Source organism: Chelon labrosus (assembly GCF_963514085.1).
Source record: "Chelon labrosus genome assembly, chromosome: 4".
Lineage (NCBI taxonomy): Eukaryota > Metazoa > Chordata > Actinopteri > Mugiliformes > Mugilidae > Chelon > Chelon labrosus.
In genome coordinates, this window is record NC_140340.1 from 7,044,126 (window position 1) to 7,069,678 (window position 25,553).

The 25,553-nt window shown below is 42.1% G+C and overlaps 1 protein-coding gene across 1 annotated transcript; it reads left to right on the forward strand.

The window, feature by feature from the left end:
* Window positions 1–1,383: 1,383 nt before the first annotated feature.
* On the forward strand, window positions 1,384–20,597 carry LOC311486740 (growth/differentiation factor 11-like). The gene is made up of 3 exons (XM_084542727.1): window positions 1,384–2,166; window positions 15,532–15,905; window positions 19,781–20,597. The coding sequence occupies exons 1-3, from the start codon at window positions 1,752–1,754 to the stop codon at window positions 20,159–20,161; spliced, it is 1,170 nt and encodes a 389-aa protein (XP_084398853.1). The 5' UTR covers window positions 1,384–1,751; the 3' UTR covers window positions 20,162–20,597.
* Window positions 20,598–25,553: the final 4,956 nt, after the last annotated feature.

Below are 25,553 nucleotides of genomic sequence, written 5' to 3' on the forward strand. Positions count from 1 at the left end.
ATGATGAATTAAACTGCCTCTTAAATCCTTACCCTAAGCCTCTACCGAATTCATTTATTTGCTATTTAGTTATTGCTAAAAAACTAAATAGTAAATAAATGATCACTGACCTCAGGGTGTCTGTTTGACAGAGGAACTCCAGACAGTCAGTCTAAGGAGCTCTGAACTCCGAACAAGTTGCACGACTTGTATGAGTTCCATACTGAAGAGGCCACTTGAATGAGTGGTGAAACATCTTTAAGAAACCTCACGCAAGTCCAGCTGCTTCTGTTTCAGCTTTGCTCTGGACACACTATGAGCTGGAATGAACTGGTGAAAACTGAAGAAATGAGATCTGCTCTGCAGCTGCAACTATGTGCTCCACCAGCAGATGTCACCAGTGGGTTAGTAGCCCACTGCCACACAGGCAACTAAATTGCTTTGAGACCTGCAACTGCAGCAATATGAAAACTTTTATGGAAAAAAATATATATATTAAATACAAACATACTCATATGAATACTCTGTTTGTGTGAGATTCTTCTCCACATTGAGATGAGATCCTGGTATGTTTGTATTTTGCTGGATCAATTATGACATAATATTTAAATGCCATTATAATAATAATAATAATTAACAGGCATTTTAATTTCAGGCTTCTACTAATTACTACGAATGAAGTTTTAAATATATAGATTATTAAATCTTTATGCACTGTAAGTGAGAGTAACGAGCTGCTTATGTATGACTTATAAATCTCTTAACACAGGCTATTAAGCACGCTTTTTTATTATTATCATTATAATATTCACCCTTTTACATCCACTCCGGTGCATTCTGAGTTCCTGGGTCTTAAAGGAAATTATACTAATGACTTTTTAATGGTTTATACTTTGTGCCTTGCACTGGAGAATCTCAAGCAACTTCTAAATAATCTGCAGACACACAAAAAAGTCTGGTAGACAAACATAAACGATTCACACCAGTGTGATTCTTGTTCAAATCCACCATTTACATTTAGGGGAGGGTGAATTCGAGAGAAATAAATAAATAAAGCATTTCTTTAAATATGTAAATATAATTTTAATCATAATTTATTATCCTAATAACCTAAATGATGTACGGCTGCAATGCGATAGACTGTTTGTGCACTGTAAAAACATGTATACGCTCATAACAGTGCGCGCACCCTCCCTTCGCTCTGTCCCTCTTGACTTGGTGACAGACCTAAAAGCCTTTTGTTGCAATCTTAGCCAATGGAGACGGATTACGACACCGGGCAGCTGAGATATATAAAGAGCCCCTTTTTGACCGCACTTGCACATTTTTCAGTGACACTTCTGAACATTCACACACCTCCATGGACTAAATTGTACAGAAGACCCCAAAACAGCCATTATACCACACGTGAGCGGGCTATGCATTCACCGGGCAGATAATTTGTTAACTTTCAATCAAAACAGCTTCAACCGAGACACACTGGAACGCACTTTTTCTTTTTTTCTTTCTTTTTTTTTTGGGAAAACTTATTGCAAAAGCTCTTGCTGTTGTTGCTGCTGCTGCTTCAAAAAAAACAACAACAACAAAACGCAACTTTGGGGTGATCGTATTGGATTAGATGCATGTCACTGATTCCCTGCCTTTTGTAGGCTGAAAGGCAAAGGAGCGGCGCAGATCCGAGAGAGGGGATATAACGGAATAAAGCAAGGGAAAAGACAAGACAAGAAAAGAAAGAGAAAAAAAGTTGCATTTCCTGGTGTCCGCGCATCGTCATGCCGAGGTACAACTTCTTACTGTGCTTGATGGTTCTCATCTCCCTGGGACAGTCGGGGAGCGACGAGCCCAATCTGCTGCTGCCTCCTGCCAGCGAGACGCCCACGGATGCCGGGCTGTCCCTGCTGGACGAGGACGCCGGTTCCCACGAGTGCTCCGCCTGCGTTTGGAGGGAGCAAAGCAAAGTGCTGAGACTGGAGACCATCAAGTCCCAAATCCTCAGCAAGCTGCGCCTGAAGCAGGCGCCCAACATCAGCCGGGAGGTGGTCAATCAGCTGCTCCCCAAGGCGCCGCCGCTCCAGCAGCTCCTGGACCATCACGACTTCCAGGGAGACGCGTCGTCCCAGGATGAGTTTATGGAGGAGGATGAGTACCACGCCACCACGGAGTCCGTGATCACTATGGCCTCTGAGCGTGAGTAATAGTTTACAACCCAACAACGATATTGTCTCCAAATGCGTCATGCGCGTAATTGCGGAGCAGATAGGTTCAAGTAACTGGGGCCTGCTGCGCGGACAGTGTAGCCGCTGGGGCTCATTCATGTCAGTGAACCTAACCTACTTTTTTTTTTTTTTTTTTTTTTTTTTTTTGAGGTTTAGATTTGGGAAGGAGGGGGGGTCACTCTGTGTGCCTGAAGCTGACTGATAACATTAGACAAATGGCTCTGCTCAGCTGTTGCCCACGGCTGTCAAAATAGGGATTATGTGTGAACCTGATAAATCAATAATCGGCTGCATAAAGAGCCTCGTCAACCCCCGAGACAGACAGCTCCAATATGGCCTGATGAACTTTTGTTTTCACGGTGATGAGGACGATGATGATGATGATGGTGGTGGTGGAGCTGGAGCGTTTTGTTTGTGTGTGTGTGTGTGTGTTTAGCTGCTGGACTCCTCAGCCCACCTCCTGCTGTCATGTCCAAACTTTCCATCAGTCCCACCAAAATGTTTGTGTTTGAATGTCAAGTGCATTATTGACGATAATGCAGCATTTGGCTGGGGTGTTTTATATTTATTTATTTATTTATTCATCTGCCAAAAAAAAGAAGAAAAAAAGGGGGGGGGGCTTAAATTCTGGAGTTATGATCCAGCCGCTAAACCCCCTGATTACTGGCCCCTAAACAATTTGCTCGCCCTCTTATAGGTTCCCATAAATCCCCCAGATAAACCGCAGCCAGGGCCCTTGGAGACATTTTATAAAATTACTGTTGAACCCTGGCAGCTGTGCTCTATCGGTCTTTTATAGGAGACTCTACCGGTTTCCCTGCTGTTCATCGCAGTGAGAAAAAGTGTGTCCAAAAAGCTGCTATTGTTCCCCTCATGCAGCGCCCCCCCACCTCCTCTCCCTCCTCTCCCTCCCTCCCGGCCGCACTTGCCTTTTAAATGCGAAGTTTATAGGCGCAGCTCCTTTTTTTTTTTTTTTTTTTTTTTTTTCACCACGAGTACACAAAGACGGAGAATCACTTAGGGTCGAGGGGAGTGTGTGACCTTTTCCTGGCAAATCGCGGGGTTCAACAACATTTACACACGTAATATATTCTGCGCAAGGCTGATGAAGCACACACTCCAAATGATCAGCTTTACACTGACTGAACAAAGACTAAACAGAAAGTCTATCTATCTGGTTGTTCTCCAGTCCTTGAACCCTTGGTTAGTTTTAAAATTTGAATATATGGCCCTTTTCCTTCTTCACCTGTCATGGTAGGCCCACCTCTTTTTTTTTTTTTTTTACCACAGCAGAAAACATCATAATTTTTTAGCCATAATTATTTTCCAGGTGCCACCTTCATCGTTCATGGAAATCTATATCTCTCCAAGCATCTTTTTCATTTATTAGCTAACCCCTGCAGGGACAGACATCTTTCCCGTAGTCCACAATCGCTGAATATGTCGTAAAAAGCCATGCAACACATGGGATAAAAGTGTCCCGTCACACACCAGCCAAAGACGGCATCAGCAGAAGTTTCCTCCTAGACACTAGAGCAGATAGGGACGGCCGCGAAGCAGTTTGTTCTGTTTGGATGAAGCACTTTTTCACCTGATGACATGTGCACGTGAATCGTGCAGGCGTTGGAAAGATTTCATTTGAGATCACACTCTGCTTCAGATTATTCATCTGATTTTTAAACTCGCAGTCATCTCTGATTTCTCTGCTCGTAAACAGGGGCCAGATGAATCTCTGCAACGCCGAACATCACAGGGAAGACGTTGGCTTCGCGTTTTATTTTTAACCTTTCGCCTCCTCCGCACGCACATAATACCACAGTGCAAAAGTGATTTGGTGGCTGCTCAGGAGGAGGGGAAATAAAACAAAAAGTGCACATGATGGTGCATAATTGCGCATTTCTGACGACCCCGTGCCAGCCAGAGGAGCTAATGACTGACATTACTGCTGAATCTGTCATGTTACCGCACTTCCTCTCTCTTCTTGTTTGCCTCATCCCTCTACGTCAGCTGCAGTTTTTATCATCTGCTCTCTCTCTCTCTCTCTCTCTCTCCCTCCCTCCCTCCCCCCTTCTCTCCCACCCCCCCCATCACGCCCGCCCCCACCTTCTTCCCCGTTAGCCCCCTCTCTTCTTCTTCCTCCTCTTTTTTCTCTCTCTCTCTCTCTCTCTCTCTCTCTCTTTCTCTCTGGTACTCGTGGAAGAGTTGAGAGAATGAGTGCATCTCTTTTTTTGCCTGTGGCGCGTATAGCGATCCCACAGGATTAAAAGTGCCTTTTTCTGTCTCTCTGATAGAAGGAGGACTTCAAACACTATTCCCTGCGCACCTCGAACCCAATCACCCTTTCACGGTCGTGCACACTGCCTTTGATGGGCCACGGGGGTTCACACAGTACATACTGAACTGGACCTGTGCCAGAGTTGCTTCTTAGTATTCACTCAAGGTACGTGGGTGCCGCAGTGGGGGTTGAGAGGGTCCATGCTTCCTGGTCTCTAATTACTATGAAATTTCATGGAAAAGTACATCTATTTATATCATATGGCGGCACTTCATGTACTAAAACATCTCCCACTATACAGCGCGTTGTGTAGGTAACCGCTCTGCTTGCTGCCCATGCATAAAAAGTGAGCGGTTCATCAGGGTCATTTTCCAGTGCAGCCTCTTTTCTCTCTCTTTTTTTATTATCAGACACATTTGCATCAACCTATGAGCGGCGTCGGTTGCGTTTGTACGTGTTGATTTATGTGTGCAATTGTGTGTAAAGTGTGCGTTATGGAGCCGAGTTTGTTTTGCCCGAGGCGGGGTGAGGATTTGACCCCACTAGTCTCCCATTTGTCACCTGTCCGGAGCGTTTAAACCAGGCCTTCCTCTGCCGCCAAGTGACCTCCTGCTTCTTCTTCTTTTTCGTCCGTTTGTCTCTCTCTGTACGTTTTGATGCTCATTAACCGCGCGCCGTACGATTTATAGAAATCCGTCAAGAAAACACTCAGAAGAAGAAGAGAGAGAGAGAGAGAGAGAGAGAGAGAGAGGGAGAGAGGGGGGAGAAGCAACTTCTCTGTCGATTGCCGCTCTTGTGGTTATATCATTGTTTAGTGCAGGACAGTTAAAAGACACAAAAGCTTTTTGTATCGTTGATTAATTCACTTTTTGTGCTGCAACTGTCATTTTGAGCTTGTCCGGTAACAGAGGGTCCAGCACTTCATTAACCTCCCTCTGCAGAATTATTTTCCCCGAGTTTTATTCCAGCAAATGTATGAATATATCGGCGCGCCCAAAATGCGGGAAAGCAGTGACCTTTTGCAGAGAATCACCTCTAACGGCATCAAGACTGAGGTTCCGACATCGAATTTGAACTTTTAAACTACTTTTTTGCCCACATTTAGTTTTGTGCACCGTCATTACGTGTAGGCTAACGCTATTGTGCTGTTATGTAATCCAGGTTACACAACTCTGCATGCATGTAAAGGTATGAATGTGCAACTTTCCACATGTGCACACTTGTGCGGACACATGAGGATGCTCACACACACACCTACTCACACAGTAACACACACACTCCAGAGAAAAGTTCTCCTATTGACAAAAAGGGTCACAGAGTTCACAGCTATGTGATATATTGGAAGAGGAGACTATTAACCTCATCAGGTCTCTTTCTTTGGCAGCAAAGACGAACCGGTAGTAACTTGAACACTTATCCCCCCACCACACGCACGCACACACACACACACACACACCCACACACACACACTCATCCACTAACCACTCCCACAAAAAAACAAGTCTTTTATAGTGTTGACCCTATAAAAGGGTCATTTCCTGAAGGTGCAGGAACCATAAAAATTAAGAGGGAGAGCGCTAAAAGGACAGAGCAGCAGAAGTCGGACTGTCTTCAACTCACTGGTCAGTGTTTGCTGCAAGTTGATGACTATGTGAGGTTTTTATAGATTTATTTATTCCATGGAGGTCTCAGTTTGACGATGACACCTGTTCTCCTTGTGTAGTTGCAGGCATCAGTTTGGGGAAAGATAAACTTTGTTGTTGAATTGTTTGGGCGCCGGGGCACGACCGGTTTGTTTAAAAAGAAAGGTCTGTAGGACTGTAGAAATTGCACAACATACTGTCAACTTTATGGCTAATAAAATTTCAAAGGGACCAAAGTCTATTAATACAGGGACAAAATTTCCCTGGGACCTCAGGAATCTCACTCCTTCCACCCTCCTTCCTCTATTCCCACGCTCCAATGTACCAGTCCCTGCAGCCGGTCTTTTCTCTTGGCAATTGGGAATATGCTGCTTTAAATGTTGCAGAATTTAATGCATGTTTTTTCAAAAATACAGCTATGAGAGGAGACTGGGCGAATGACTGCACTGATCTAAGTTTAGAGGCATGGCTTTTCTGCTGGTGTGTATCACTGCTGAGCGGCTCAGTGCTTATTTAGAGGATTTTAAAAGATCGTGATCGAGTTAGGTGCATCGCAGCTCACGCTGCGGGTATGAAGGGGGTGGAGGGAAGAGGGAAGGGAGTCCGCAGGGAGCAACAAGCAGCGCAGTCCTATCCTAAAGGGACAGAAATAATGGAAGGGTTTTATAGGTACAATTAAAAAGACCTGAAACAGATGTTACTTTTCACTAATAAAGGAAATAATTACTTCACACCAGTAATTAAGCTCTATGTAGGGACATGAGTGAGGAGGAGGAGGAGGAGGGGAGTGAAAGATAAAATGGAGATCATTGAGGGGATTATTGTTGATGGATGCGTTCAGGCTCTGTGTGGTCGTGTGTGAGGAGCTGCCGAGGATCAGTTTATGGAAGAATCCATTAAATCTAAGAGGCGTTTAAGCAAACGAAACGCTGCATGGACATAATGTTGGATCCCACAAGGGAGCCACTGTGTCGGAAAGAAGCACAATTAACGGTGGATTACCTCGTGATTATCTACATGAAAATTTAATTAGCCTCTTTTCTGCGGCAAAGCAGAGCGGCTTCTTGCTGTGTTTATCACCTGTGGTTGTATTTCACCGTATCACCCCCAGGACATTCATTATGGACGTTGTGAGAACGCACGGATCAAGTGATTTCTTCAGGGACAGGAGCCAAGTTTGATTTATATAATGCACAGCACAGATGGATAAAGAGGAGCTCACCAAAGGAGCTATAGATATTTTATGTTGCATGCTTCCTAGAGGGAGGTTTGGCACAATCTGGTCACACTGACTTTGTCTTTAGAGGAAACTCTTGGCTCAGGCTCTGACAGATTTGGGTGGCTTCAGGGATTTTGTTTTTTTTTTGTTTTTTTCAGAGTTTGGGCAGAAAACTTTCAGGCAGAAGTGTTGCCTTTCTTGTTGTTGTTTAAGGCGATGAAACGGAGAGAGTTTTGAGAGCAAGGCAGCGGTTCGTATCTCAGCTGAGACTTGGTTCAGGTTCATCTTCATTAAATCTACCAGCACACGTGACGTGACAGGATGCGGCATGTATTTATTTAAAGCAGCAGCAGCAGAAAATCTTTCAAGCTCAAAAGATCTTGGTGAGAAATTTGTCTCGCCTAGGATAATATCTAAATGTCTATGTGTCGTTTGAAAGATGGCCAGGTTGTGTCCTTGCTACACATGAAAATATTCTTATACTTGCTATTTGGCCAAAGAAAGTTGAAATGCCTCTAACCTCTGATTTGTTGAACGCACGGCTGCTCAGAGTCTGTAAGAGGGTTGTGACTTGGTGACGGGGGTAAATTAGGGTGTCGTCTGCATATCCATGAAATGTGTTTTTAATATTATTGGTGATAAAGTATTAAAAGTCACATTCTGCCACATTCTCAGTCTGTAAAACAAACCGTTACCGTACCGTTTCACAGGTGGGAAGTCAGTGAAGGATCACTGCCTTGTATTAAACTCGATTAATGGTTCGAGTTATTGCTTTTTGAGTAATAGTCAATCTCAGGGCTCGGTAAATTAAATGCGTAATTAGGACAATTTTGTTTTGCTGTTTTATATTGGTGCAGTAGATGGTGTTGGAGGAGGTGCAGACCTTCTAGGAGCTGGTGTAAAACAGTTTTTAGATGATGTGTGGAGAATTAAACCTGGTTTCTGTTCTGGTTTTTAATCAGTACCTTTCTTTTCTCATGAGTACCCCTATGCGCGTGGAATGCGGCTTCATAAAGTATGACGTACAAAGTCATGCGTCACTCAAACAAGTACTTGTTGAAGGCGCTGTATAATTTTCTCGTGAAAGTTATAAAATGTCTGCTCTTAATAGAAAGGAATGCGATCGCAAAGGTCAAACTGGAGGAGTGTTTGTAAGAACAGCAGAAATGTGTCAGGCGGCGGTTGTTATTTGTTTGTGTTGTCGTAGGTTTAACCAGCTGGACTCTCACGAGATTCGCAGGGTCACGCGAGAAGCCCTCTAAGCCAGGCTCTGGACCGGCCTGCGTCTTTTGAGGAGTTACTGACAGCAGCGACGAGCGCGTTCGAGGTGCGACGACACTCTTTCGGAGACGGCAGCGATAAGCAATCTGATTGATTGGCATTAGCCTGCGATGATAGTCCCTGTTCTTTTCCGGGTTTTCTGAGGACTGCTTCTCGGATGTGTAACAAACTTTCTGGTGCATCATGATAGTTTTAGTTCGGTTTTAGCGTGATAATGTAGAACCAGCTTATCGATTACACTACTTTGAAGTAGCTGTCATTTAAATAATAATGGCTGATTAAAGCCTTGGGACTTTGGCCATTTTTGAAATTGTGATAATCACCAAAATGAATTGCCATACAAACCTGAGTGAACTAAGACACAGTTAAAGAACCGGATCAGTTTCAGATTGCAAACCACCCAAAAAACTTTCCTCAGGCCTCCTTTCTCAAATGTGTAGGAGGATCAACAGTGCCAGTATGATGCCCTCATCTGTAGCCTCACTGAGCAGCCATAACATGTGAACTGATGCTTTGAGGAAATATTGTACACAGTTATTAAAGTGTGTCAAATTATAGGCCCTATCTTTGATGTAAGATACCAAAAAAAAGACTGCTCCCTCTTTTTGGTAGTGTTTGGTTTTCCATTTTTGGCTAGTGTAGAAACGTGGTGAACTTCGTGGAGATGCTACTGTCCATACAGTCCAATTTGATATCACATGGGCCAGGACCCGTAACACAATAGTATAATAATCTGTAAATAACTCCAGATTTCTCTTTTATTTTAGTGATAAGAAGTAAATTAAGAAAATGTTTACGTTTAATGAACAACAATTGCTATTTCCGCACATCGCTGCCATCTACGGTTTAGTTCTGGATCTCGGTTTCGCGTTACGTCCTCGACTCTGACTAGAACAGTGCGACCCCTAGTGGACAAGTTAGCATTAGCTGTTGCTTTTATTGAGTTCAGTTCATCCTGCTGACCAGATCGGACCCTCTGTTGGGCCGCGGGCCATATGTTTGACACGCGTGTTCTAGGCTAAGAAAAACACAGTGATCTCTAGACACAGGTGATTAGACTTCATTCCATTTACTTTTAAGACACAACACATTTCTGGAACTTGTTTCCTACAACTACATTTTAGTTTGCTGCACGCTGTGTGTGAGCAAATGGTGTCGTTTTAGTTTAAAGAGGATAAATTGCGCTGCCTTTCTCCAAATACTGTTAATAATATAATATTTTTTTTTCTGTTTCCATCTTGCAGTGAAGTTTCCTTTCAATACTATATAAAAAAAAGCAACCTGATGGCACCACTGAGTTCAGATAAATCAGTATCCGTTCATACTCTGACTGAAGCTTGCCATCAGCACAAAACAGCAGCAGCGCTAACAAACCCAGGCCTGCAAATCAATCAAAACCATCTGTCTTATGTAAAGTATGAAAAAAAAAAAGTTTAGACTTTTTGAAATAGAGCATAACATTGTCCCGTGACATTAATGTCTTGCATGTATGTGTGGATGCACACAAACACAAGCCGGTGTGAGACCCCAGCATGCTTCATGCTGTCCAGCTGTCCACCTTATTGCAGTTCACTGCACGCACACTCTCCCCATCCTGCTGTCCAGCAGACATTCCCCGTATAATACAACGCATATAACATTAAGAAGAATGAGTTTTCAGTGTGTTTGTTGAAGACAGTCAGTCCGGAGCTTGTGTACAATGTGTGTGTATGTGTGGCTGCGTGTTGACCATGTGTGTGTGTGTGTGTGTGTTCACTGAGCTAGAACAGGGAGCATTAGGAGGTGTCTTTTGTTGCTCCTGGGGGGCTACTGTGCTCAGTCCTAATAGGAGTCTTGTGCCTGCCGTTGTCCCAGGGGAGGGCTTTTGAATGAAGGGGTCTAACTTCACACACACACACACACACACACACAGACCCCCCCTTCCATCCTCAGCTCGAGCTTGGCCTCCCCCACCACCCTCTCCACTCCCTTGGGACTGGCCGAGAGACAAAGAGGGAGTGGGGCTGGTGTAGGATGGGATGTTTGGGGGGGTGCACTGTGGCCCCTGTCTTATTAGAAGGGTCGTGAACGTGTCACGATGATTAATATGCCGAGGTGCGTGGGGATACCCTAGAGTCACATTTATTCAAGGCGAAGGCTCCCAAACACACACTCACCACAAAATGGCACATTTGCATTTCCCATTAAGAAAAGAAAATATAGATATATATGCAAATGAAAGTCCTATCTAGGTTTATACCATTATGCATTATCCATTTGGACATTAACAATAGATGACCACTTCTCTCCCCACCCCATCACCTGATTGGCATATGCTGCCACACATCTCCCTAAGAGTTTGCATAAAGAAGCCAACTTGAATTATTTGTTTTTTTCAAAATGGGCTGTAAACATAAGTTTGAAATGGTGTTTTGGAGGCTAAAAAAACATCTGAGTCATCCCTTAGGTCTATCTCATCATTTACCGTAAGGCAAATTCACCATCAAGTTTTTGCTTTTCCCTCTGCATCATATTATTAAGTGAAGCGGTTTTCATTTCGGTAAATAAAGCGGTTTTAATCTTTATTGCAAAAGTTGGCAGAATGAGGACATTTGGTCACCAGCAAAAGTCTGAATAGACTTTAGGATATATTACTGTTCTTATTGCTAATAAAGCTTATAATCCCTTTTTAGACATGCACTCAATGACAACATGCTACCTATTTATTGTGAAACAGCACTTTAACCCCTCCCTGTCTGTTTCAACAGTTTAACTGGCTCAGTTCTCCTCTGAGCCCCTCAGCAGCATTACAGCGTTTGGTTATTAAAAGCATTTAAACGGGCTGCGATCGTATAAAAATGGACAGATGGCACGGCCAGCAAACCCCTTATATTCTATACGCCTCCCCTCGCATGCACGTATAGGAGGCTAACTATGGAACACAGGTACCCAGGGAGTCCGCCAGATGTTTGATAGGCTCACCTGCAGGCCCGCTGCGTGCTGGCAGTAAATTTCATGCGCTGCATATGCTGCAATTATGCCGCAGGGAAATAAGCTGCTGTAATAATGAATCAGACTGGAAACAGGAGGAAAAGCAAACAAACCCCCCCTCTTTTCTTCTTCTTTTGGAAAAACACAGCTCCTGTCCATGCTTCACCTGAGTTTTAGTTTAAGTGAAATTAAAGTGCAGGTTTTATTTTGTATGTTCACCTTTGGTTCAGCTTCAGTAGGTGGCGCCGAACGCACCGATTCATATCCGCCCTGCAGGATTTAAATTAAAGCTGTGAGCTATAACTAGGCAAATTACCCAGGAAATTAAACCATAAAAGCAGTCTTGCGGTTGCAGTAAAATTATTTTTTTCAGTGTGTTATGGTAACAGGAGAATCGTTAGCAGGTAGAAGGATTAAATGTCCCATTGGTTTTCTGATCTTTACAAGCCGGCCTGCCTCATTTTGCACAAGTGCACCGCTCTGCCAAGATGTGGGGTGCAATTAAGCAGCAGGCATTTATACGCCACGGTATGCCTCGGACTTACAGGATCTATAAAGGCACAAATTGATTTCCCCTATCAATGCAGGCATTGTTTAACGTCATGTAGCTCATATGTTGTGCATGTGTGTTTAATAACAGGGGTCCTAACTGGATCACGGAGCACGGGCCCTCCTTCTCAGATTACTCCTTCTGGAGAAAGGCCTGGAGAAACTGAACCGTTTTCAGCTCTGCAGTGTTTGCCGGGTGGTTTCTATTCTGTTCCAGGAACTTGACAAAAGCAATTTGCAAAGGAAGAGCTTGTGTGCGTCTGTGTCCGTCTGCAGAAAAAAAAACAAAAAACAAACAAAAAAAAAACACAACAAAAAGTTGTAATCACAAGTAAACCCCAAGCAAACTGCAGAATCATTCATTCCCAGTTTTGTGCTGATGAGCAAACACAACACCACCCACGTTAATTGCTGTGACCCCAACAACCCACCAAAAGGAACATTGACATATTGTTTGTTCAGCGTGAGACACTGTATAATTTACACTCGCTAATGACTGTCCTTGGAAATACAGGCTGAAGGACCACGTCTGTCCCTGGCTTGGCCCTTATTCAAGGTTCGCCCTGGACTCTTCTAATGGATAGTCCATCTGTACCTCAGTGAATTCATATCCCTCAATGCATGCCCGTAATTCAATTACAACACTTGTTTAGTGTAAAAAGAAACAGCCCGGTGCAGTGTTCTCCCGTGGTCAATTGGGGTTTGATAAACAATTCACTATTGGCTGGAGAATCTCCACCCTAATCAAAACAAAAACAATCTGTGGCTGATTGAGAGGCTGTTGTGGCTCAGAGATTTCAAATGATTCTCTGGTGAAAAGGCGTGATGTGAAGAAAGACATATTACCATTGCCATAGGGTCGACCTTGACCTTCAAACTCAATCTGGCTGTTAGGGCTGCCCCTCCCCAGCACCCCTGAGATGTAAAGAGGCTGACGGTTTTGACCCCTGATCCCATTTCTTAACTAGGCTGAGGTGCCAAATAACCTTTTGACCCAGGAAGCATTTGCAGTTTGCCTGAGCAACCTCAGATTTGGCAATGATTGACAGCTCCATACAGTTTTTCTTTTTTTTTTTTACCTCCTTTTTTAAAAAAAAAAAACTTGAGTAACAACAACTGCTCTGAGAAATAAATAACATTTTTATTTATTTATTTGCAAAATCCTGTAGTGTGTTGAGTCTGCTCGTAGAAAATGGGCAAATTAAATATTCTATTGTACTCTGCTGGCACATTATTATGCCAGATAGATACAGAATAAATTTCCCTTAATAAATGAACGCTTTACATGGAAATGAATGTGTGAATCGAATGGATGGATGTCATTATATCAGATGGAGGTCTATGTAAATGAACCATGTGCAGATTTGACATGTGGCGCAAATCACAGAAACACCAGGGCCCGAGATCATGACAGGAATAAATCTGCCTATTTTAGGGGAGCGCCTGGTGTTCTCTGACGTAACCCTTAATCCACACCTCCAATATAATTTCAACAAGAGGTGGGGGGGACCCTCTAAAAAAAACAAAAAAAAAAACAACTTTAATTTTGCTAGTTGTAACGTCGGGATAGACCATTTCATTACGAGTGACCCAGGGGAATCTAAGGTTACCATCTGGCTACTGGCCACCATTGCTGATTCTTGTTTTAATATGCAAATGTATCTGTTTTCCAACCTTAATGTAATCACAAATGTAACTGAATAGACCAAACAACAGGGCCATGTGCACACATGAAAACCAACAGCCTTCTTGCAGATAGACCGTGGACGGCTGTTAGTAAAGTATGGGGGGGTTCATTGTGGTTTAAGTTACTTTTTAAACCACAGGTGCTCAGACATTTTTTATTCTTAACATTCATTACAGAATGGAAATCTACATCTACAAACTGTGCACAATATTGTTGAGATGATTGATTTTAGCCTCCCTAATACTCAAAAAACAATGTTCCAAAACAGCTCCTTCAAATTATAATGATTTTTCAGATTATTCAGTTGGAGGAGAAAAAAAAAACAAAAAACGCTGTTTCACTTGTAAAATTTATGAAAACTGTACCAAAAAGTTAGTCTGAAAATTGCTAAGAGATGCAAATCCTCTGCAGTAGACCTTTTGGGAGAAAATGATCTTTAATCCTCGACTATTTTCAGTTACTAACAATCTACAGCATGTGGTGTTGTGCTTTGTTCCTTTTACGAATTACCGAGCTTTGCTAGTCCAATGAATTAAAGGGGAATTGCCGTTTTTTACAACCTGGACCTTATTTCTGGCATAAAATACGGTTGTTTACTCACCCATATAACTTTGGTGTCATTTGGAGTCATTTGGAAGATATTTAGATCCTGTGGAGCGCCATGTATATCCATATAGTGGGAGTGACTGGGGCACCGAAACGCGGCCTCTAAATAACGCATTATCTGCCGTGAAACTCGTTCATTTCACCAATATTTTGTTATGATACGCTAGTGCTATTCCCCGTTGAGTCCGGAGTTACCTGTTATCTATTCGCAGACGTGTAGTGGTTTGTTGTTCTTTGGCCAGCTGTTCCTCTCTCTGCCTCCGCATCCTCCTTTCAACGAGCTCCTCATCCGTATACTGTGGCTCAAAACGGTAAGGACGTCCATCATAAACAAAGTCGTCGTCCACAACCTCAGAATCGGAAAAATATTCAGCCATGTTGCAAAAAACTAGCAGTAGCAAATTACAGGTAAACAAGCCGGCCATCGCGGGTGCGCACGGCGCTCAGAGATGACATCATCCAGGTCAGAAGTTAGTAAGTCAATCTACAGACCCCGGATGATGATAACAGGTAACTCCGGACTCAACGGGGAATAGCACTAGCGTATCATAACAAAATATTGGTGAAATGAGTTTCGCTGCAGATAATGCGTTATTTAGAGGCTGTGTTTCGGTGCCCCATTCACTCCCATTATATGGATATACGCAGAGCTCCGCTGGATCTAAATATGATCCGAATGACTCCAAATGACACCAAAGTTATATGGGTGAGTAAACGATCGTATTTTATGCCAGAAATAAGGTCCAGGTTGTAAAAAACGGTAGTTCCCCTTTAAGCCCATGGGGCTTAATAACATTTTTTTTTTAAAATTGCATTTGCCAAATGCTTACTGTTGAATTACCTGTAAACACTACTTTTCTTTGCAGGACGTATTCAGTGTTTCACAAAGTTGTAGCAGCAGTGTTTTTCTTTGTGGTTTGTTTTGGAGTTAATAATGATGGTGTTGCTTTTAACCAAAGATGGAGGCAGAATAAAAATGTTAAGCGCTCATATTTGCACACACATTGAAACAAAAAGGATAATGTGTTGACAATGACTTAGGTCAGACACCCAGTCCAAGTGAAATGATGATCACAGAGTGTAAATGATTGTCCTCTGTCCCACAGCGGAGCCCCTCGTGCAGGTGAACGGGAAGCCCAGCTGCTGCTTCTTCAAGTTCAGCCCCAAACTGATGTTCACCAAGGTGCTGAAGGCGCAGCTTTGGGTGTACCTGCGACCACTGCAGCAGACCTCCACCGTCTACCTGCAGATCCTGCGCCTGAAGCCCGTCACGGAGCAGGGCAGCCGCCACATCCGCATCCGCTCGCTGAAGATCGAGCTCAACTCCAGGGTGGGCCACTGGCAAAGTATTGACTTTAAGCACGTGTTGCAGAACTGGTTCAAGCAGCCACACACCAACTGGGGAATCGACATCAACGCCTTCGACGAGAGCGGCAATGACCTGGCCGTTACCTCACTACGACCCGGAGAGGAGGGGCTGGTAAGGACCCTCAGACCTGTCCCTGGGGCAGGGAGGGGAATCACGTCCATCACAGCTCACATTTATGCAAATACCAATCTATATTTCATTTAAAGGGCAGTCAAAGTCTTTTTTGTGTTACTTTTATTAAACTTCAATAAAACCAACCATTTCTGAAGCGTGCTGGTGTAGTTTTAGTCGCTGATCAGCCGTTGTTAATTTGCACCAATATCAAAACCCAGTTGCAGAGACTTGAAACTTGCTCACGTCAAGTAGAACACAAAAATCTAATGCTGTAAAGCGAGTTGAGAAAATTCATTCATTCATTCATCTGAGGCAAGTTTGAAAGATCTAGAAATCTCATTTAAAACTCATTTAAGAACGTATGCCCCAAAGGGAGAAACAAACGCTGAAAGATCGTGCTGCGTCACGTGCCATCAACCCTTCTGCACATGCAAAATATTCCCGTGGAGTGTTGACAGTGTGCATCATGTACGGCACATGTTAAAAGTTGCAGTTTGCGCGACGTGGTTGTGAAACTGCTTTCATTCAACTTCCTAAATGAATGAATGAAATGTCAAACTGTAAATAGTGCAGCTTCCTCCTCCTCCTCCTCCGCTTAAAGCCACTGGCTGTAAATCTCTCTGGTGTGACGCCTGTTGTCATAATACAGAAGTGTGCATGAGTGATTTGTAGAAGGTTATTTGTAGTGGTGCAAGATATTTTTGTAGTTTACACGTCAGAACACAGGAAGAGACGCTGTGAATAATTCTACATGTAATTTATTAACAAACAGTGAATCTAAAAATGAGGTTAAGACACAGTATAACAGCTAATCTAGAAGTAAAGACAGATTTATCTTTAAACACGGTTACCTGTACCAACACTCTGGATTAGGTTCCATTCAGAGACAACACAGCTGCTTTAGTTTGGCCTTTTCATTTAATCATCTCGACATCCCATCTTCAAACATATATAAGTAACAAAAGCTAATTGTTAACCCTTCTACAAAGGTGCATGCAGATACAATGGAATTAAGTGTGTTTTAAGGCTTTAAAAATATTAACTCAATGATTAAACTATTAAAATATATATTTTCACGCAAAAAATATTAAAAACTTACAATTGACAAAGACTTTAACCTGTGAATAGTTTGGTTGTTGATTTCCATCTGGGGATGATTTGCTGACAAGAAAACCCGTTCTGTATCATCACCAGACTTTTTGTTTTCGTGACAAAACTCTCGGTCTAATTGAATGAATGGAGCCGCATGGATGAGTTCAAACCTCAGTCCAGGAGCAAAACCATTAATCCTGTTGGAAATTCCTGCGACTGACGCTTACATATAACATCTATGTTGAATTATGTAGGCCACTTATCCCTGGTTAAGCAACACCAAATATTTACCAAGCGGTTATTCGGGTCAGATCTTCACAACACACATCAGAGGTCAGCTCTGGTGTCTTGGCCAATAAACCGCTGCCCTCTGAGCACGCAGCAGTGTGCAATATTATTCTTGGGCAAAAAAAAAAGGGAAAGGATCAAAAACACAGGCAAAGTGTACAAAAAATAAAACAAAACACAACGAGCAGGAAAGGGTCAAACTCTGCTTTTCCACGATCCTCTGGGCCCTAAAGACCGAGCTGACGTGGTCTCACCCCGACAGCCTTTCAGCTTATTTCCTTCTTTTGAATGCGTCACAAAAAAACTGAGCTCGAGCCCAGCTGGAGCCGCTGTGGGGAGAAGAAGGCTTTGTAAAACAAACACGATGGAGTAAAATGTTTGATCCGCTGTGCTTCGCCCAAAGGTCAAGGTTATGGTAGCCTTCAGATGACCTCCGGGGTCATGGATCAAACCAAGAATACAGAGTCGGGCTAGTTTCTGTCAGTTCCCTTTGAGTGGGACGTTGTGTTGCTTCATTGAAAACGGCAAAATACTTCTCATTTATTGTCTTTGTCACCTTGGAGTGTGACTCTTTCCAGTTCAGTTCTTTTTACTTTTAGAAACTGGTATCCATGGGTAGCATCTTCTTTTAGTAGTAGTTATATTAAACTCTTTTTAAACTAAAGCGTTTGGAAGAAAAATAAAAGACGTCCCAGCACCCAGGGGTGGAGATACTTGTAATGCAGTGTTAATTGTTTTTTCTAATAAAATCCCTAAATTGTCTTAAGTTAGCATTGCTATAAAATATCTAAAAACTCCAAAACCTCTAAATATATATAACAATAGTACAGAAATCGACATATCTGAACAGTACTTTTTTTCTTGACTGCAGAAGTATTTAATGTGTTAACGCCACCTTTATTCTGTCATATTATTTCTCTTTGACAGTTACCATTCTGAAACTAGTTTGTTGTTGGCAGGTTTTCTGATTGAATACACAAAAGCCTTCAGTGGTCAATTGATTTCGAGTGGTTATCTGCGTCTTTACTCAGAGATAAACGCACACGCTGACCTCCCCTCTTGCATAAGTGAGATGTTTGTGAAGCACTTTGTCTCCATCAGACTGACACGTATATTATGCGTCAAAGGACCTTTGTGGAGCACCGTAAATAGGAGCTGGAATATGAAGCTAGAGCTGCAACGCTTTGCTTCGTTTAGCTACGTTTAGCTTAGCTTTGCATAGGTCAGGGTTGGTGCTGTCTGTTAAGTTAAAAAAAATACCCCTGTCAGCACAGTTAAAGGTCGCATATTAACACAGAACAGGAGAACAAACTATTTCTTGACATAGAAAGAAACAGCCAGTCAGAAGTCTTGCTGTTGTTGTTGTCGTGAATCAGAGACACGGCTCAAAGTGTCAGTTTCTTTCCATCAAGAAATACTGTAGTCACACCATGAAACCCTGTAAACCTCAAGTGTCCTATGATTTTTGCATAGGACACTTGTAAGCGAGCATTAAAATTGTATTTTTGAACTGTGAACAGAGTCAAGCATGCTCTACTTATCTGTTTCCGGTTTCCCTGCTAAGCTAAGCTAACTGGATCGTGGCTGTAGCTCCACGAGTAATGGAGACTGTTAACGAATCTCCTTGATACACGTATGGACTCACACAAAGACCTAGGCAAGGTGACGTCACCCATTGTTTTGTGAACGACTTTAAGCCTGTTTGGGATTTTGGAGATCTTGGGTTTTTTTGGAGCCGAAAAGTGAGCATTATATGGATGACAGGTTGTTATTGGAGGGGGGTTCAAGCAGCATCTTATTTTTGGACGCTGATACAATCAAACGTACTTTTTGAGCCAGTAGAGATTCCCCCTCCTGGTCTGGCCTTTTGTCTTTGTTGGCTTTAAGACTCTGGGACTACCTCCACCTATTTTATAGTCTGTGGATACATATAAATGTACTTGTGAACTTATGGGTAGCTGCAAGTCTCAAAAGTTTGAGTAGGAGTAAATTTTTTCTTCCAGAGTTTGTGCATGGTATTGTCACGAGAGATTCTCAGATTCTCTTCAAAGCCCCTTTCATCTTTCATCATTTTCTTGTCCATTTTAACTAATGTGCACCTATAAACACGCTTAACTTAACTCTCAGATAGAAAGAAAATAAGCAAATTTACCAAAAAGCCAATGGCTGCCCTTAAGAAGTTAAAGGACCAGTGTGCTTTGAGTGAATCCTTCATATGCACATAAGTCTTTTTCACCATAGTCCACCATGTTTTTTACTGTAGCCTAGAGTGGACTAACCAGACACTGACTCTAGAGAAGAACATTTATGTTTTCAGTTGCTTGCACTCTTCAACCTCACCACTAGATGTCACAAAATCATACACACAGGTCCTTTAAAAGTTAAATAATTGCTTGTATTATCTATTGCTGATATGTCAGCCATGCCTCTGGTGTTGTTCTCTTATAACCACCTCTTTCTCTCCGTCCTGCCTCTCCTCCCCCTGATTCCAGCAGCCGTTCCTGGAAGTGAAGGTTCTGGAGACCACCAAACGTTCTCGAAGAAACCTCGGCCTGGACTGCGACGAACACTCCACCGAGTCCCGCTGCTGTCGCTACCCACTGACCGTGGACTTCGAGGCGTTCGGCTGGGACTGGATCATTGCCCCCAAACGCTACAAAGCCAACTACTGTTCTGGCCAGTGCGAGTACATGTTCATGCAGAAGTACCCGCACACCCACCTGGTGCAGCACGCCAACCCCCGAGGCTCGGCAGGGCCCTGCTGCACCCCGACCAAGATGTCCCCCATTAACATGCTCTACTTCAATGACAAGCAGCAGATCATTCATGGCAAGATCCCCGGGATGGTGGTGGATCGATGTGGCTGCTCTTAGGCTGCAGGAGGAGACAAATACTTGTACAGCCCACATCAAACCACCCAAAACCCTTACGGCGCTCTCCCTTGGCACCAGAACCCACTCCTCTGCACCAGATTTCACTTTTGCTCGAATGACACAAAGCATCCCACTGCGTTTCCATTTTTCCAGTAATTAAATTGATTCTAACTGTACAAAAAAAAAGAAGTTATGAATGAAATATGAATCAAAAAAGAACTGAGTGATGGAAATACAGTACATTATGAATGATTTAAAGAGGTTGAACTTGTGGAGCATCTTCAGAAAACGGTAAATGAGACAGAACTGTGTTATAGAGTGCGTGTTAGTTTTGTGGGGGTTTTTAAAATATTTTTCAGTGGCATCTTTGTGAAATGTCCAGGTTAGAGGATTGAGGATAACAGGAAGTGTAAGCATTTTCAATACTTTAAAGCAGCTTCAGTTTTAAGGTGAGTTTGGAAATACTTATTTTTGCCGATACACTTACTTACGGGTGAGATTTGATCCACAAAAAAAAAAAATAATAATGTTTGCAGGGGGGAGGGGAGGGAAGGATGGGGCATGATCAGAATATTTTTATTTTTTTTTTGCAATCCATCACTTTAACACAAAAGAACTCATCCAACAAAACAAAAACGCTAATGTGAGGAGGTTCGACGTCTGGAGATACCGTTAAGGATAAATCCAAAATCTTGTTTACAGATGTTGAGGGATGCAAAGTGTTAAGGAGATCCAAAACCAAACCTATACCCTCTATTAATGTATAACACCCCAGTGTGACATTCTCGAGTATCTACGAAACCTCCTCGCAGTCACTTTGATCTTTTATTTGTAGTCTTGTAAAACTTAAAAAGAAAGGAGGAGAGGTTCTGCCAGTTTAACTCCGTCTCTCAGAGCAGATAGGTGACGTCGGCTTTGCTGTTTTCGGCCACGCTGCGAAAGTGAAGTGGATAACACAGTTTTAGTTTGCCTCGCGCGGTAAAGTCTAAACACAGAACTGAAATGTAGATGCACTCTTAAGTCATTCGGCACCGTCTGAGAGAGGATGAGGAGGAGGAGTGCAAGTCGTGCAGGATGACGAGAACCTGACTGTTGTTTTTCCTTTAATCCAACAAAGGGACGCACGCTTTCAACTTTTGCAGCGAATGCTTAAAACAGAGAAGGAAATGCACTGTTTCATAACTTTAAGAGGCTTGGGACTGAACATGTAATAAGGAACAGACAACAAACTCCACCACACCAGGGTGTCACTGTGCTGACACGTTCACCGTGCTATGACCTAAGTGAATTGCCGAGCTGAAAATAGCACAAAACATGATTACAGTCTTATCATCACTGTAGAAGTTTACATATTTCTACTTAGAGCAGCATTCACATCTGTGTAAAATAAAAAACATAAAAAATACACTTAAATTAAGAAGCTACATCACTCCTGTCAAGCCAGTTCATTCTTTCAGTTCATTTGTTTTTTGATGCTAGTCTCGGAAAAGTAAAAAAAAAAAAAAAAGCAAAATCCTTTAATTGCAGTACTGTACTAAGAAATAATAGCTTTTATAATTCACAACAAACCACATAGCTTGCAAAAAAATTACAAAAAAAATACAAAAAAAATAAATAAAAATTCAAGGGAATGTAACTCAACCACTGACTTTACTTTATAGAACATATTTGATTGCATTTTGAAATGCCCCCATCCACCACAACCTCATCATTTGTCGTATTGGAGAAGAAAATATTGTTTAGTGCTTGAACACAGAGTAGATTAGTACGCTTGAAGCTTGTCTTTGTCTCCTGGATGTCGAAGCAAAGATATCCTTTTGTTATAAACGAAAGCACTATGCTGTTGGATAAAGGAAGAGCCTTCTGACATTATATATAAATGATATATGTATATATTAAAAAAAAAAGGGGTACAAAAACCTTTTTTTTTGGGGCACTCTACCTTACCAACAATAAATTTTGCACTATGGGACGTTCATGGCGTGAGGAGGTAAAGTGTTTGTTTGTGTTTTTACCAAGCACAAGAGAGCTTGTACAGTATAGGATTAAAAAAAAGCAAAAAATATTCAAGCTTCTGGTGATGAACCATAAACTAGAGAGGTTATCACTTCTTTTTTGATACCATCACACTTTCCTGACTTTGTCTGAAGCGGGGGCCTGTCCATACACTCACACACTTCTACCCAATCTGGAACCTGGACGTACTGTACCAGCGGCCTGAAAGGCCTCCATGCCCACTTCGGGTGATAAGTCATGTGTGTAATAAAGTGTCTGGATCGACGAACATAGAATGCTTTAACTGGAAATGGCCCGCCCATCAACTTTAATCTGTTACCATGTTAGAGAGACTACATACTTTTGACTTAAATAATGTGTCGACTGTCTTGCATAGACGTGTTTTTGCCTTTGTGTGTATTTTAAGTGAAAGCACCCATATACGAATGGGAGGAGTATCCAGGGATTGTTAGCCAAAGTAGAGGATGACATGTCGTGTGCTGTAACTGTTGTGATCGCAGGAATATGCTAGAACATTTCAAAGGGAGGGAAAAAAAAAAGTGGTTTAGGGGCAAGTGGTTGGAAAAATTCAAATGGTCAATTTTCTATTTATTAATATTAATTACAATGCATTTCAAAGTCTGTCTACCTCACTTCAGCCTTCTAAAAAATCTTTTCTTTTGTTTTTTAAAAAAAAAGAGAGAGAGAAAATGTCATCAAATAATCTGTGCTTACGTTCAACTCAAATATAATCTCCCCCCATCCCCTCCAAAAAATGTAGATGAAAACCACAGGGTCCCCTTGCTCTCAGGTTCAGAGTGAGTTATCGACAGAGTGACTGATGGTAGCGGCTCTGGTGATGTGTGGTCAAGAGAAATAATTAGCTGTGCCCGCGTCTGTGGCTTAACTATGGTCAAAGCTGTTGAGAAGTTGCATTTTGAATTTTAGTGTTTGTATACTGGTATGTGTGAGAGTTTTTTCATATAAATATATGAGAGTAAGAAATCTCTATGTAAATACCTACCCAAATGTTGACATTTATGATGTTTTGGACAGGTTCACCGCTTCTAACGTTTTTTCCCCCCCTTCATTCCCCCGTTCTTTGTGTAGTTTAAAAAAAAAAAATATCACCCCAACTTTGTAGTTTAATGGTTGTGCATATGAATAACTGTTCAATTATTTTTTGCCTTTTGTTGTTTATTTACTGTCATTTTTCTTTTGTACAATAAATCATTTATTTAGCTTATGTGAGTCGCTGTTTTCTTTTGTTTTTGGTCGTAGTGCATTCATACAAATATGTGACTTTGTGTGATAGACAAAGCCAAATGTAGTGGAACAGTCAGCACGATGAACCAGTGCTCCAAAGTTTTGCCAAAATTAGCCAAGACACTCATTGTTTGTCACTGCAACTGCAGTTTGTTGCACTTACAACGAGCAGCATGTTGCATTGTGCAGTTGTGGGCAGAGACCGTGCACACGCCACAGTCACAACTTTCTTCTTGCCATCGACAGAGTGGATAAATCTGCTCGTTCTGACTCTAAAATTAAATGGTGCACAGTAACTGGAGCGCCCGTCATGGTAAATGAGTGATTTTGCACGAAGCCCAAGACTGCAGCAGTAAAACAACCAAGTGCTGAAATGAACAAAAGGATGTTTTTTTGTTTATGATATAAAATAATTTTTAAAAAAGTCACCTAGACTGAGAGTAGCTTACCAAGTACTTATTTATCACATCACGTTACACCATTTAAAGGGAAACTTCTGTTTTTTACAACCTGGACCTTATTTCTGGAATAAAATAAGATCGTTTACTCACCCATATAACTTTGGTGTCATTTTTAGTCCCACTATGGTTTGCCCACAACCTCAGAATCGGAAAAATATTCAGCTATGTTGCAAAAAAACTAGCAGTAGCAAATTACAGGTAAACGAGTCGACTGTCATGGGTGCGCGCGGCTCTCGGACATGACATCATCCAGGTCAGTAGACATCATCCGGGGTCTGTAGGTCAATCGACAGACCCAGGATGATGATAACAGGTAACTCCGGACTCAACGGGGAATAGCACTAGCGTACAATAACAAAATATTTGTGAAATGAACAAGTTTCACGGCAGATAATGCGTTATTTAGAGGCTGCATTTCGGTGCCCCATTCACTCCCACTGTATGGATATACACTGATCTAATTATCTCCTGAAGGAATACAAATTACACAAAAGTTATATGGTTGAGTAAACGATCGTATTTTATGCCAGAAATAAGGTTCAGGTTGTAAAAAAACAGTTGTTCCCCTTTAAGCCTAAAACTGTCTAAAATATTAAAAACTTGATTCTACCGCGTCGGTTAGTTTGCTGGGAAGTGGTGAGTGATTGTCACGCCACGTCCTGTTTCTATAGTGTCAAATAACTAAAAATAAACATATCAAAAGAAGGCACACTTGAACATGCATCAGCATTATATTAACTATCTGTGTGTACTTAAGTATTCCCATTATAATATGACCTGTACTGCAGGCAGCCTCTAGGGGGAGCTCTACTTGCTTTGGCTTCACTTTTTGAGAAGCTGTCATGGCGTCCATTTTTTTTACAGTCTGCGGCCCTGACAATGTGGCCAAGGAATACTCTATACATAACTAATTTATTACTAATCCACCCCCAGATATTTTCAGAAAATGGTTGTGAACACCACAAGAGGGCGACGTTCATACGAACTCTTTCCAAGAATGTGGCAAACGTGACCCCGTTTGAAGGACGGTCACAAGTCAATGAAACATCAAAATTATTTTATAGTTTTTTGTTGTTTTTTTTTTTAATTAAATTAAAGTAAAGCACATCCATTGCAATCTTGGGTAGAATGTAAACTGCGTACAAATTTGCAGAAATATGCTAATTATGCACATACTGTCGCTTTCTGACACACACACACGATCACACAAGAACCCGAGTCTTGAAAAAACAGTAACAGAGGTGGCAGGAAGCAGATTCACCGCGAAGGCTAATTGGTGAAAGAGAGCGATCAGAGGACAAAGGTTCAGTGTTTGGGTTCGGCTCGCCGTTATTTGGATTTCATATAAGATCCAGCCTGACCCAATTAATATGCCACCTGATAGGAGGGCCTCTCATCAACCTAATTTAGAGAATCAATAGGGGACAAATGAGAGTGAGAACGAAGCCCTTTACGGATGCAAACAGACAAAGACCACCCAGTGCAAGCTCGAGCAGCCTGATGCCAGCAATGACATAAACCTTTTGAGAAATTCTCACTTGACATAAACAAACATTCACACAGTCCCCTGCCTCTCAAGTGCATCAATGTGCCGTGCACATTATCAGTCATACCCGCCCTACATAGACAAGGGAGGACATTGATGGATGTTTTTATTGTTTTGGCACATA

Excerpts from the sequence above, each read along its gene's own strand:
- LOC311486740 (XM_084542727.1), top strand. The coding sequence starts at position 1,752 with ATGCCGAGGTACAACTTCTTACTGTGCTTGATGGTTCTCATCTCCCTG. Across the intron at positions 2,167-15,531 it reads GATCACTATGGCCTCTGAGC|CGGAGCCCCTCGTGCAGGTG; the intron begins GTGAGTAATAGT and ends TCTGTCCCACAG. Across the intron at positions 15,906-19,780 it reads GACCCGGAGAGGAGGGGCTG|CAGCCGTTCCTGGAAGTGAA; the intron begins GTAAGGACCCTC and ends CCCTGATTCCAG.